General features: G+C 45.0%; 1 protein-coding gene across 7 annotated transcripts in view; it reads left to right on the top strand.

Moving 5' to 3' along the window:
- LOC126277953 (apoptosis-resistant E3 ubiquitin protein ligase 1) overlaps nt 1-15,133 on the top strand; it is a 616,553-nt gene that overhangs the window by 243,171 nt on the left and 358,249 nt on the right. Inside the window, exon 1 of one of the 7 annotated variants that reach the window (XM_049977566.1) lies at nt 13,402-13,679. The exons of 4 other annotated variants lie outside the window; for them this stretch is intronic. In XM_049977566.1, coding sequence (XP_049833523.1) covers nt 13,631-13,679 — 49 coding nt within the window. In that variant the 5' untranslated portion in view covers nt 13,402-13,630. Of the gene's footprint in view, nt 1-13,401; nt 13,680-15,133 lie in introns of those variants that run through there. 2 more of the 7 variants (XM_049977565.1, XR_007550629.1) reach the window with 2 other exon arrangements.

The raw sequence follows: 15,133 nt of genomic DNA, 5'->3' as shown, positions 1-15,133 counted from the left end.
CAGTCGTTTAACGAACAAAGTAAGAGCATACGGACTATCAGACCAATTGTGTGATTGGATTGAAGAGTTCCTAAATAACAGAACGCAGCATGTCATGCTCAATGGAGAGAAGTCTCCCGAAGTAAGAGTGATTTCAGGTGTGCCGCAGGGGTGTGTCGTGCGACCGTTGCTATTCAAAATATATATATATATATATGATCTTGTGGATAACATCGGAAGTTCACTGAGGCTCTTTGCGGATGATGCTGTAGTATATCGAGAGGTCGTAACAATGACAAATTGTACTGAAAAGCAGGAGGATCTGCAGCGAATTGACGAATGGTGCAGGGAATGGCATTTGAATCCCAATGTAGACAAGTGTAATGTGATGCGAATACATAGAATGTTAGAGCCTTTATCATTTATCTACAACATAGCAGATCAGCAACTGGAAGCAGTTAATTCCATAAATTATCTGGGAGTAGGCATTAGAAGTGATTTAAAATGGAATGATCATATAAAGTTGATCGTCGGTAAAGCAGATGCCAGACTGAGATTCAATGGAATAACCCGAAGAAAATGCAGTCCGAAAACAAAGGAAGTAGGTTACAATACGCTTGTTCGCCCACTGCTTGAATACTGCTCAGCAGGTGTGGGATTCGCACCAGATGGGGTTTATACAAGAGATGGAGAAGATCCAACGGAGAGCAGCGCGATTCGTTACAGGATCACTTAGTAATCGGGAAAGCGTTAAGGAGATGATAGATAAACTCCAGTGGAAGACGCTGCAGGAGAAACGCTCAGTAGCTCGGTACGGGTTTTTGTTGATGTTTCGAGAACATACCTTCACCGAGGAGTCAAGCAGTATATTGCTCCCTCCTACGTATATCTCGCGAAGAGACCATGAGGATAAAATCAGATAGATTAAAGCCCACACAGAGGCATACCGACAATCTTTCTTTCCACGAACAATACGAGACTGGAATAGAAGGGAGAACCGATAGAGGTACTCAAGGTACCCTACGCCACACACCGACAAGTGTCTTGCGGAGTATGGATGTAGATGTAGATGTAGACAAGAATGCGGCACGTCACTGGGCATCAGTTGTTGGCGATTGGTTTGAAAAACATTCTGGACAGTTCGAGCGAATACTTCGGCCACCCAATCGCTCGACACGAATCCCATCGAACATTTATGGGACACAATGGAACATAGAATCCTGCACCGTCAACACCTTCGTAATAATGGACGGCTGTAGAGGGAGCATGGCTCAATATTTCTGCAGGGGACTTCCAACGACTTGCTGAGTCCATGCAACATAGAGCTGCTACAATCGTCTGGGCGAAAGGAGCTCGGACACTATATGAGGTATCCCATGGCTTCTGTCACCTGACTGTATCGATATATCTGATGGCAGTGCATTAAGGGAGGTAGGACGTCAAACGGTCCGACTTGGAGCAGGAGAGGCACCACAAAACATTTTAATTTCTACTGTCTATACTTTTACAAATAAATTCATAAAACTTTGTCAGCATAACAAGGAATCATTGAGGACTCACACTCTTAGCAGTGGAAGTTCAAAAACGTAGCAAAATACCTTTTCTTTTACATGTGAAATTTCATCATTATTTTCACTTATATTGGCTACATTTGTTTCTGTAGGTACACTTTTCTTCCTAAGTAAGAGAGATTCTTAGATGAATTTCGCACACCATACAAGCAGTACTTACAGGTGTATGAAACTCTAGAATTTTCCAAATCTATTAAAATCTGTGGTAAAAATTGAGATAATTAACTATAAAATTTGAGTTTTCTCTAAACGTGAAGTTTAAAATGTAGCAGTTCATTCATTTTTTCATAAATTAAATAAACTATATAGTTTCATACACATGTAACTATAGTGTACCTATAGCAACAAATCCAGCCAGTAGTAAATGAAAAAACGATAAATTTTCACATGTAAAAAAAAGGTATATTGTTACGTTTCGAGCTTCCACTGCTATGAGTATGAATCCTTCTTGATCATCCTTTCGAAGTTTTATGAATTTATTTGTAAAAGTATAAACAGTGGAAATTAAAATATCCTGTGGTGCCTCTCCTGCTCCAAGTCGGCCTGTTTGACGTCCTACCCCCCCCCCCCCCCCCCTTTAAAGCATTTTTTCTGTCTTTTTGTCACAGAGCCAGTACCCAGCCTCGTGCCGTGAATTAGTCACCTACGTTATTTGTGCAACATCTGAAGAGGACCCTGAAAAGAATAATTCCAAAAAGTGACTGGTTGCAGTTTGCTGCAGGATGTGAAAAAATTTAATTTTTATTATTTACCATTGTGGCCTTCTGCTCTTGTTGGCGCCACAATTTTTAAGATAACCTAAAAGGGAGAACACATGCGCGCCATCTGTCTGTGAATCGTGTAAACGGTGTGCTGTGTATTGTCGATTTCGTTTTTGTAATTATTTCCAGTGAGGCGGAATTTGGGGACCAGCCCGGCATTTGCCTAATTGAGCGTAGAAAACCGCCTGAAAACCTGTTTCAGTCGTTAGTTGTTACTCAGACCAGCGGATTCGCTCCACCCCCCTTCCCATCTCGCAAGTTAGCGCCCTGCACGCTACATCATACGAACAGGACGGCAGCGCGAAATAGCAATTACAATGTTTCTCCTCTTAGAAGTAACTATTTACTGTGGACAGTCATAGTGAAATGTTTTGAGTGAGAATTACGCCGTGGATTAACTGCCCACGTGTGCAGCGTCTTATTTGAGAAACCTAGCAGGTGGAACCACCGATTTGGAGAAGTCGAGTAAAAGGCACAGTGTGAAGAGAAGAGAGCGCAGCTGTGCCGTGGGCGGAGAACCGGCGAAAAGACGGCTACTTCTGGCAGCTAAGGCTGGCAGCTAAGGCTGGCAGCAGCTGGGGCGACTGGAGATGAATTCAACACGTGGGGAAGATGCGTTTTGCAAGATTGGCTTTAACCTCCCGACGACTTTTCGGAACTTTGACAGCGGAGACCATGCGCGCGCTGTGTGTGTGTGTGTGTGTGTGTGTGTGTGTGTGGGGGGGGGGGGGGTGCCGGCGTAGAGAGAGAGAGAGAGAGAGAGAGAGAGAGAGAGAGAGAGAGAGAGAGAGAGAGAGAGAGAGAGATGCAGGGTGGTCCACTGATCACTCCTTCAATATTAATCATATATTATCTACCTGTATTTCCCAGTACGTTGGTTAGTTGGATAGTATCCATCTAAGAGACGTCTTCATGATAAGTCTTGTCACTTGTTTCTCAGTGTATGTGTGGAGTTCATAATTAAGACATCTACATTACACATTCTCTTTCGGTGGTCTGAAGATCGTCTTTGGTCTCCTCTTCAATTTATAATTTTTCGATCAGCTTTCTTTTGAATGCTAAACAGCCACAGGAAAGAAGTGCTTCTAGGTAATTGTGAATATGGTAGTGGCCGAATTTTCTTGTCAGAGCCCGAAACTTATTGTAATAAATGACCCTAGTGAGCTGGTACGACATCTCGAGCCTTCTGGTACGATTTATTCTTGCCATTTTTATCTGCAAGATTCGATCCACGTACTGGAATTCTTCAGTGTACTTGAACAAGTGGTGGTTTTGCTTGCTAGTATAGTGTGTCGTTGATAAAAATCGAAATACAAGTTAGGTGTCATTAAGTTTTCACGAAAGGGTTATACAGGGTGGTCCATTGATCGTGACCGGCCCAAATATCTCACGAAATAAGCGTCAAACGAGAAAAATACAAAGAACGAAACTTGTCTAGCTTGAAGGGGGAAACCAGATGGCGCTATGGTTGGCCCGCTACATGGCGCTGCCATTGGTCAAAGGGATATCAACTGGGTTGTTCTAAATAGGAACTCCATTTTTATTACATATTCGTGTAGTACGTAAAAAAATATGAATGTTTTAGTTGGACCACTTCTTTCGCTTTGTGATAGATGGCTCTCTAATAGTCACAAACATATGGCTCACAATTTTAGACGAACAATTGGTAAGAGATAGGTTTTTAAATTAAAATACAGAACGTATACATTTAAACATTTTATTTCGGTTGTTCCAATGTGATACATGTACCTTTGTGAACTTATCATTTCTGAGAACGCATGCTGTTACAGGGTGATAACCTGTAAATACCACATTAATGTAATAAACACTCAAAATGATGTCCGTCAACCTCAATGCATTTGGCAATACGCGTAACGACATTCCTCTCAACAGCGAGTAGTTCGCCTTCCGTAATGTTCGCACATGCGACAATGCGCTTACGCATGTTCTCAGGCGTTGTCGGTGGATGACGGTAGCAAAAATCCTTCAGCTTTCCCCACAGAAAGAAATCCGGGGAAATCAGATCCGGTGAACGTGCGTGCTTCGACGACCAATCCACTTGCCATGAAATGTGCTACTGAATACCGCTTCAATAGCACGCGAGCCATGTGCCGGACATACATCATGTTTGAAGTACATCGCCATTCTGTCACGGACTGAAACATCTTGTAGTAACGTGAGTAGAACATTACGCAGGAAATCAGCATACATTACACCGTTTAGATTGCCATCGATAAAATGGGGGCCAATTATCCTTCCTCTCATAATGCCGCACCATACATTAACCCTCCAAGGTCGCTGATGTTCCACTTGTCGCACCCATCGTGGATTTTCCGTCGCCCACTAGTGCATGTTATGCCGGTTTACATTACCGCTGTTGGTGAATGACGCTTCGTCACTAAATAGAACGCGTGCAAAAAATCTGTCATCGTCCCGTAATTTCTCTTGTGCCCAGTGGCAGAACTGTACACGAAATCAAAGCCGTCGCCATGCAATTCCTGGTGCATAGAAATATGGTACGGGTGCAATCGATGTTGATATAGCATTCTGAACACCGACGTTTCTGAGATTCCCGATTCTCGCGCTATTTGTCTCATACTGATGAGCGCTTTTGCCGTGACAGCAGCTAAAACACCTACTTGAGCATCATCATTTGTTGCAGGTCGTGGTTGACGCTTCACATGTGGCTGAACATTTCCTGTTTCCTTAAATAACGTAACTATCCAGTGAACGGTCCGGACACTTGGATGCTGTCGTCTAGGATGCCGAGCAGCATACATAGCACACGCCCGTTGGGCATTTTGATCACAACAGCCATACATCAACACGATATCGACCTGTTCCACAATTGGTAAACGGTCCATTTTAACACGGGTAATGTATCACGAAGCAAATACCGTCCGCACTGGCGGAATGTCACGTGATACCACGTACTTGTACGTTTGTGACTATTACAGCGCCGTCTATCACAAAGCGAAAAAAGTGGTCCAACTAAAATATTCCTATTTCTTTACGTACTACACGAATATATAATAAAATGGGAGTTCCTATTTAAAAAAAAACGCGGTTGATATCCGTTTGACCTATGGCAGCGCCATCTAGCACGCCAACCATAGCGCCATCTGGTTTCCCCTTTCAAGCTATATGAGTTTCGTTCTTTGTAGTTTTTTCGTTTGATGCTTATTTCGTGAGATATTTGGCCCGGTCACTATCAATGGACCAACCTGTGGTCACACGGAATATCGGACCGAGGGAGGTGGCGTAGTGGCTAGCACAATGACTCGCATCCGGGAGGACGACGGTTTAAACCCGCTTCCAGCCATCCTTATTTTGGTTTTCCGTGATTTCAGTAAATAACTCCAGGCAAATACCGAAATGGTACCTTTGAAAGGGCACAGCCGATGTCGTTCTCCATCCTTGACACAATAATATGTATAATGTAGCACTAATTGTCTTTACCTCTTCTGTTCCACTAGCGAAGGAAAAATGAGTCCCGCACCTTCGTGGGAGCCCTAATTTCTCGTATCTTATCTTCGTAGTCCTTACGGGCGACATATGTTGTCGTGAGCAGAATCATTTGGCAGTTTACTTCAAATAACGTTTCTCTAAATTTTCTCAATAGTGTTTCCCGACAAGAACGCCGTTCTCCCTCCAGGGATTTCTGTTTGAGTTCCCGAAGCATCTCCGTAACACTTACTGTTGTTTGAACCTAGCGGTAACAAATCTAGCAGCGCGCCTCTGAATTGCTTCGATGTCTTCCTTCAGTCAGACCTGGTACGGATCCCAAAAACTCGAACAGTATTCAAGAGTAAGTCGCGCCAGTGCCCTATATGCGGTCTCCTTTACAAGTGAACCACTCTTTCCTAAAATTCTCCCAATATCCAGTTTTCACATGTTCGTTCCACCTCATATCGCTTTGCAACGCTACACCGATATGTTTAAAAGACTTGACTGTGTCTGTATCCGAACATTACAGGTTTGCTCTTCCCACTCATCCGCATTAACTTAAATTTTCCACATTTAGGGCTAGCCGCCATTGATCACACGAACTAGAAATTTTGTCTAAGTCGACTTGTATCTTTTTACAGTCACTCAACATCGACTACTTTCGGTATACCACGTACAATCCGAGCTTATGTTCCGTCTCTAATGACCTCTAAGCCAGTGGGACATTAAACCGAATCTTCCTTTCACAAGGTATATGTATTCATGTAGTGCAGATGAACTATACTAAGAACTAGCGCTGGAGACAGTTCCATAGCAAAACAGCTGGTGTCGCTAGTATCTCGTATCTCGTTTACTGCTCGTTCGCGCACCTGCTGCCAACGGCGCATCAAATGCAGAATATTCATCTGCCTCATTATATAGCTCTTCATCCATCTTGCATGAGAAATAACGAATGGCAATGTTTCGCTCCATTGCCAAGTTAACAGTAATCGATCCAACATCCGTATTATCCCATCCACATTAACGCAATTCCAATAACATAATTTAAATGACATTCGCCTATCACGAACACTTAGTTCGTTATATTGACGATACTTTATTGAAAACCATGGACTTGAGTGTTCACAGCGTTAACACTCCATATTAGAAATCAGGCAAGCTTTGTCATACATGGCACTAATGGTGAATTAATGCCCGTTTACTGCAGTAATTATCGGACGGACAAGAGGATCTGAACATGTTTCTTGTAAATCGAACGTCCAACAACTTGGACGCAGGTACGTTATAAAGAGGATGCTGCAACCTATTAAGCAGCTGCAATGCCCCCAATGTTAAGAGTGCAAAATGAACTCCACTTTTTAATGCAGACGGCAGATCAGATAGGCGGAAAGAGTACACTGAGGGCCCCTACGAAGAGTAGTAACTGTCGTTGACGGGATAGAGGAAGGTATTGTGTCGAATTGGAAGTCTTGGTCACAGTTTGAAATGCTTTCAGATGATTTGCATGCAAAGAAGGCATAAAAGATAGGTAACATTGCTTCGGAATTACTAAAATGACTCGGAGAATTGGCAACCCAACGATTATTCAAGTTAATTTATAGAATCTACGAGATTGGAATCACAGAGTCCGGAACCGCGCTGCTGCTACGGTCGCAAGTTCGAAACCTGCTTCGGGCATGGATGTGTGTGATGTCCTTAGGTTCGTTCGGTTTAAGTAGTCCTAAGTCCAGGGGACTGATGACCTCAGATGTTAAGTCCCATAGTGCGCAGAGCCATTTGAATCATTTTTGAAACGCACCATTCCGAATACAGAGGGGTCCAAAAAATGTATCCACTGTTTAAAAGTGCATAACTAGCAAACTAATTGACGGAGTTCTCATCTTTGTTAGAGTAATAGTTTGTAGTCCCGGCAGTCGCCACACAAGCGTTGTACTGCGTTGTTTTGTTTTGTCAGATGTCAGTGTTTTGTTCTTAGTTGCACCTAGTTACTCGAGTAAACGTGACTGGCGTAAGGCTTACATTCGATGAAAGGAAGTCAGTTTTGAAGTGGTATTTTAAGTACGAAAACATTGATGAGGTTCAACGGCAATGGCGAAATGAGTACTAAACTGAGCCACCGACACGTTTAACGATTCGTCGCATTCCAGACAAATTTATGGCCTTGATTGGGCCATTCTTCTTTAACGACACAGTTACTGGTGAGGTGTACCTTCAGAAGTTTCAGGCATCCATTTTACCTGCCATCCAACATTTGTATGGAGACGGAAAAGTTTACTTTCAACAAGATGGTGGGAAGATGAAGAAGCCATACAGGTGCTGTGGAGTATCCACCACGTTCTCCAGACCTAACTCCTCTGGGCTTTTACCTGTGGGGAACACTAAATAACGTCGTTTATCGACAAAAGCCACGCACGTTGGATGAACTTCGAGAATCCATCGTACATTCATGTGCAAATATCCAACTGAACACGTCGCAGTCAGTAGTTCGTGCTGCAGTTCGGCGGCATCGTTTGTGTGTGGATGTTAATGGTGACCATTCGAACACCTACAGTGATATCTTTAAGTAGGATTTTAAGCTACACCACCAAAAATGAGACATCTCCGTTAATTAGTTTGCAAGTTACGGACTTTTAAACAGTGGATGCATTTTTTGGACCCATCTTATATCAAAGGCGATGTCAATGTAGGGAAGTTGTTTATCTTTTACGGAGTGTTTAGCTCAGTCTCTTCCTTACTCTCTTTTTGGCAGGTCCCCCAGAATCTATCGCCTGCCTGCGACGATCTCTTTCGACTGGTGATTGTCCCCCAATGAGCTTGCTGGGGCAGCTCCTGCCCATGCAACTCTACGACTGACGGTATTACCACAAGATGAGTGCAGGCCACGCATGAAATGGAGAAACGGATGCCTTTGCCAGCCGCCTTTAACACTGTGAGTGCAGCTATTTCGGTGGTTCTTCCGCTCTCTCTGCCTTTGAGGAGTGAAATTCCTCTTCCGCCTTAGAGACCGTTGGCCGGTCTTCACATGTAACCCGAGGCTGGAGCCCATACCGAGTGCTGTCATCCCGAACCAGATGGATCCAGGATTGCTTACGGATCTGCTACACGTCCCCCTCCTTCCTGCCAGTCACTTGCAAGGTTAGAGTGATCCCGAGACTGGGGAGCGCCACTGATGGAACTCGGGAAGCATTTGGTCGGAATTGATATGAAGATGGGGAAAATTCGAGAAGCAAGAACACGCCGAATAATTTGCCAGAGAGACGACAGAGAAGGATATAGAGAAAGGATACAGGGTAATCAATGGAGTAGACAAGGGAGGGGATGCTGAAGATGAGAGGAGAGGAGAAAGAATGAACAGGTTCTAGGAGGGGCTGGGCAAACTTATGAATGATTAGTCCGAATTTAAGTACAGTAGTTTTTTTGGCCTTTTGAAAAATGACGTACGATTCGGTACATTACGCAGATGACATGTGTACGTAATGACCTGAAAAAATTCTCGACAATGTCTGGAGCTTTTGTCAGTACAGTGTAAATGTATTTTCTTTTAACTTTATATCTGGAATGTTCTAAGAGCACTACATTCAACTGACAGCCACAGAGCAACGACGCTGTGATCAGCAGGAATCTAACATTTGCGACAGCGCCTGCTGCTGTTGTCGAGATATTTTAAAATCTTGAGTACTGTTTTATTATTATATATGTTACACCTCTGTTCACGAAATTTAGAAAAAGTGTAAAATTGTCAAAATAGTAACTGTAAAATATGCAAACGCTGCACGACGTGTGGCAAGTGGTAATACAGTGTAGCGTCGTTGATACAGTTTTTATTTTAAATTAAAGATGCACTGTCCCAGCCACATTTGATGAAAGTCAGAATAGTTTTACATTAAAGTTTGTACAAAAATTGTTTGTAACGTTTATTTGGGAATGTAAGTGTGAAATTATGAGATGCAGTTAAAATGAGTGCACACAGCGTTTTGCGAAGTGAAAAGGCGTTTGTAATACCGAAATTACACAAGGTGCATTAATATATAATGTGTGTGTGTGTGTGTGTGTGTGTGTGTGTGTGTGTGTGTGTGTGTGTGTGTGTGTGCAGTGGTAGTTGGACTAGACGAATTGGAGTTTCCATTTCGGAAGTAGTCACGGATCCACAGTGTCAAAGGTGTGACGAAAGTACCGAAGTTCAGGCATTACCTCCCTCCACGGACACTCACTTTAAAGACCGAGAGCAGCGGCATTTTGCGTTGAGTTGTCAGCGGTAACAGGCAAGCAACGCTGCGTGAAATAACGACAGAAATCAATGTGAGACGTACGACGAGTGTATCCATTAGAACGGTGCGGCGACGTTTGTCGTTAATGGGCTATAGTAGCAGACGACCGACGGGGATGGGTTGCTAAGAGCACGACGCGCCCTGCAGCACCTGTCCTGGACGCATGACCATATCAGCTGGACCCTAGACGACTGCATAACGGTGGCCTGGTCAGATGACTTCCAATTTCACTTGGTAAGAGGTGATCGCAGGGTTTGAGTGTGACGCAGGTCCCACGAAGCCATACACCCAAGTTGCCCACAAGGCACTGATCAAGCTGGTTCTGGCCCCGTAACTGGCTCCTCTGGTCCAACTGAGCTGTAATTGGTTATATTCGGCTACATGTAGACCATTTTCAGCCATTCATGGACTTCATATTCTCAAACAACGATGGAATTTTTATGGATGACAATGCGCCATGTCCCCAGGCCATAGTTCTTCGCGATTGGTTTGAAGAAAATTGTGGACAATTCGAGCGAATGATTTGACCATCCACATCTCCCAACATGAAATCTACTGAATATTTACAAGACGTAATCGAGGAAGGGATGTCCCCAGGATTCTGCACTGGGGCCACTCTTTTGGGACGTTAATGTAGAGCCGCTATTGGAGAAACTAGAACTCAGCGAGGATGTGCTAGACAGCCTATGCTGGCGACCTCCTCCTGTTGGTCGGCGGCCATAGCCGAAAAGATCTAGAACCAAAAGTAGAAAGAGCAATAACAATACTAACTGAGCGGCGCCAACAAGCAAAAGTCAACATACCTTCTTCTAAAAGGCAGTCTGATCAGAAACCGCACAGTCAGAATAGATGGAACACCAGTTCTCCGGCGTCGCGAAGCACGATACCTAGGTGTGATCATTGATGAAAAATGGAGCTACACATCCCACATAGAAACCACAACACTACGAGCCCTAGAAACTCTAAATAATCTCATTAACATAGGACACAAAAGATTTGACCTGCCACCCACACTGATCAAACTCTACCATAACAGCATCTTATCATTAGTAGTAGGATATGCGTGTGGGGTCTGGGCACACAGGCTCACGAGGGTGATGTCAGCCATGGCCGTGAGATGGGTGCAGGGAAACTTGATTATGCGATCTGTAGGGGCATACAGAATAACTTCTGGGAGGGGGGGGGGGTGCTCTATTGGTGTTGATGGGATGATGTCCACTAGACTTAAAAATAAGAGAACAGGCAGCATGGTACTGGGTTTCCAAAGGAAAGGTAGACAGGACTAGGGGCATCTTGGGGGTTCAGGTAGGAGACAAGCTTGCTGTAAAAAGAAGGGGGGAGGAATTATGGCAAGAATCATGGGAAAACGAAGAAACTGGTAGAAGGTCTTTCAACTGCTGCCTAACATCAAAGTGAGACTTGAGACGACCTACTTCCAGCCAAGTAGAGGAGTACTGCACTTTCCCACGAAACATGGGCCATACCCGAGATACCTATGTCGGTTTGGAAAAAGAGCTACACCAGCGTGTGACTGTGGCCCTCAAGACGGTACACCTGAGCACATCGTCTATGACTGCTTGTTATACGATGAGGTGGAGCATGACATAAGAACACAATTACCCAATAACGACACCTATGCCCCAATACGACGTGCCGATGCCTTTAGTGTCCTTAACATTCTGGCAAACGAGGTATCACAGAAGAGACTTTCTAAGGAACCAAAGCGGATAACAAAAAACCAGGAATAGACTGAGACGTACCCGCCAGGCCGCCGTGTGCGGAACTGTCCAGTCGCTTCACGACTGGAGTCCGCCGCACTAATGGACCAGTCTAGCGGCTGCATCACCTCCCAGGCAATGACAACTGCACTCTTACTTCAAGAACTAGAGCTTAATAGTAGCAGTAGGTAGATCAGAACACTAACCAACAAGTAGGGACTGCAGCAACAAAACCGACTTGACCAGCACTGTGCCACGGGTACGCTCACTGGTCTTTCCTCGGTGAGCAGGCCACAATAGTAGGTTTATACATCAACTGGCACACCTGTCATCGCTGCAGAATATGTTGTTGTTGTGGTCTTCAGTCCTGAGACTGGTCTGATGCAGCTCTCCACGCTATTCTATCCTGTGCAAGCTGCTTCATCTCCCAGTACCTACTGCAAGCTACATCCTCCTGAATCTGCTTAATGTATTCATCTCTTGGTCTCCCTCTACGATTTTTACCCTCCACGCTGCCCTCCAGTACTAAATTGGTTATCCCTTGATGCCTCAGAACATGTCCTACCAACCGATCTCCTCTTCTAGTCAAGTTGTGCCACAAATTCCTCTTCTCCCCAATTCTATTCAATACCTCCTCGTTATGTCATCTAATCTTAAGCATTCTTCTGTAGCACCACATTTGAAAAGCTTCTATTCTCTTCTTGTCCAAACTAATCCCGCGCAGCCATAGCTTAACAAAATAGCTTAACCTTGCTGATAGATAAGCCAGTTGCAGAAAATGTAATGTAACAGTGCTGTTGAAAGTGTAGTGTAATATGTAGACCCATTAATTATTAAGGTGATGGGTTGTGTGTATCGTCATATTGTATTGATTGTATTGTGTTAATAGAGATTTTAAAAGAAAAGACGTAATCGAGAGGTCACTTCATGCACAAAATCCTGCACCGACAACACTTCCGCAATTATTGACGGCAATAGAGGGAGAGTGTCTCAGTATTTTTGTAGGAGATTTCCAGTGACTTGAAACTTCCTGGCAGATTAAAACTGTGTGCCGGACCGAAACTCGAACTCGGGACCTTTGGCTTTCGCGGATAAGCGCTCTACCGACTGAGCTACCCAAGCACGACTCACGCCCCGTCCTCACAGGTTTAATTCCGCCAGTACCTCGTCTCCTACCTTCCAGACTTACGAGGTACTGGCGGAATTAAACCTGTGAGGACGGGGCGTGACTCGTGCTTGGGTAGCTCAGTCGGTTGAGCGCTTATCCGCGAAAGCCAAAGGTCCCGAGTTCGAGTTTCGGTCCGGCACACAGTTTTAATCTGCCAGGAAGTTTCATATTAGCGCACACTCCGCTGCAGAGTGAAAATTTCATTCCAGTGACTTGTTGGGCCCATGCCTTCTCGAGTTGCTGCACCTCGGAAATGGGGCCCAATACGATATTAGGAGGTACCCCATGACTTCTGTCAGCTCAGTGTATGGATGCTTCTCGGTGGGGGCTAACCTCTAACGGGACGGAGGGTGCCAGACGATTAGAGGCGTAGCGTCAGGGCGGCAGCGGCGGCGGCGGCGGCGGAGGCGGCGTCACCGTCGGCCACTGCGTGGCGTCGGCGGGCGTACAACCGGAGGGCCGCGTGTGCGTGTCCGGGCCGGGCGCTGCAGTCGCGCCGTATCGAGCCGCGCTGAGGTCGAGCCATCGACCGCCCTCCACCCCCCGCCCCCGCGCCGCGGCGTGGTCCGGCTTGCGCCGCCGCCGCTCGCCTCCGCCGCTGCCACCGTGTGGCAGTGCGGACCGCCGCCAGTGCGCAATGCCGCGCCGCCGCCGACGCCGCCTCCAGCAGCTCCAGCTCCAGCGCCGCTGAGGACACGCCGCCGACCAGCCGCCAGCCATGGCCGAGTTCTGCATGGCACTGTCGCCCTCCGCCTCCACATCCTCCGGTGAGTCGGCGACGCTCTAGGGAGACCGCTGCTCTGCCTCCTCCCAATGCCTATGAACGCATCGGCATTCGTAGACGCCTCCGGTATTCCTGTGTTCAACCAGCTGCTTAGTTATCCATCTCGCTATCGCTACCACCTGGAAGCTCTACAGTCGTCGACAGCTGACATGTAAACTCGAAGGCGATGCCTTCTACATCAACGCTTGTACCGCGAAAGCCACCACAGTGTGACAAAGTGTGACCAGCTGTATCATTATCACTGCTCCCACAACCAGTTGCGAATGAGGCGGTAGAAGAACTGCTGTACGTATGCCGTCTTATCACGTGGAATTATCTTCTTCTCAGATTTCTGGCTTAGCTCCAGGATGACCACCCTTGAACAACCACTATCCGTAACGTGCTCTTCCATAATTGTATTCCGATATTTATTCTGCGGCTGATTCAGATTTCTAACGACTTTTTTTTGCATTATGTGCAGTTAATGCTTAATAAGTTTCAAGGTCTTAAGAAGATAGAAGGAATTCAGATATTAGTTCTAGTTATCATTTTGAGAAGACCGATGGAGCGACCTGTTTTACTTAATAAAAACATCAACAGCCAAGGTCGTATAAATACTTATTTATTTAACACAGGCGGTTTCGACAGACTTTGCTGTCTTTGCGGTCTTAAAAAAATTAGTTTTAAAATGGTTCAAATGGCTCTGAGCGCTATGGGACTTAACTTCTGAGGTCATCACTCCCCTAGAACTTAGAACTACTTAAACTTATCTAACCTAAGGACATCACACACATCCATGCCCGAGGCAGGATTCGAACCTGCGACCGTAGTGTCGCGCGGTTCTAGACTGAAGCGCCTAAAACCGGGAATCAGAATATGTAACCTTGCTGTAGCTTCTTCATAAGTAACATTTTTCTTTAATATGTTGTGGTAGTGCACAGAATAGACTTCTTTACTTCAACATTTGTCCATAATATAAAGATTTCAGAAAATCACGGCACTATCGCAACATGTTTAGTACCAGATTTTAATAATAATTCAGTGAAAATAGTTTATAGTTATAGGTACAAGCTAATAATGTACGTATAATGATTCTACAAGAGAGTAAAAGCAAGCGTCTTTGAGTTGACCATGATCCTTAAAAGTGTAGGAATACTGTGTAATCATAATCCTTGTCTCGCTCTCTTCCATTCTACTGTTACTATACTGGGTGTGTCTCACGTGGGTCGACAAGCACATTTTCACTGGTGTTTCGGCAGATATTTGCATTTTTTATTTTTTTACGTATAACTGGGGTCAGCCCAAATTAATTCTGTGCATCATATCTCATTCGATGCCCAGCGTCGACGGAATGCCACGCTTTGTATCCCGTTTCAAAGAAAATGATTTTTTAATTGGAATTTTACGTGTCCATTAGATAGAGCGCTGCTGTATTAGTCTAGTGCTGTATTCTTTTTG

The sequence above is a fragment of the Schistocerca gregaria genome, chromosome 6, assembly GCF_023897955.1.
Source record: "Schistocerca gregaria isolate iqSchGreg1 chromosome 6, iqSchGreg1.2, whole genome shotgun sequence".
Classification (NCBI taxonomy): domain Eukaryota; kingdom Metazoa; phylum Arthropoda; class Insecta; order Orthoptera; family Acrididae; genus Schistocerca; species Schistocerca gregaria.
The sequence above is the reverse complement of the archived record's forward strand: the minus strand, read 5'-3'. Positions and strand labels throughout refer to the sequence as shown.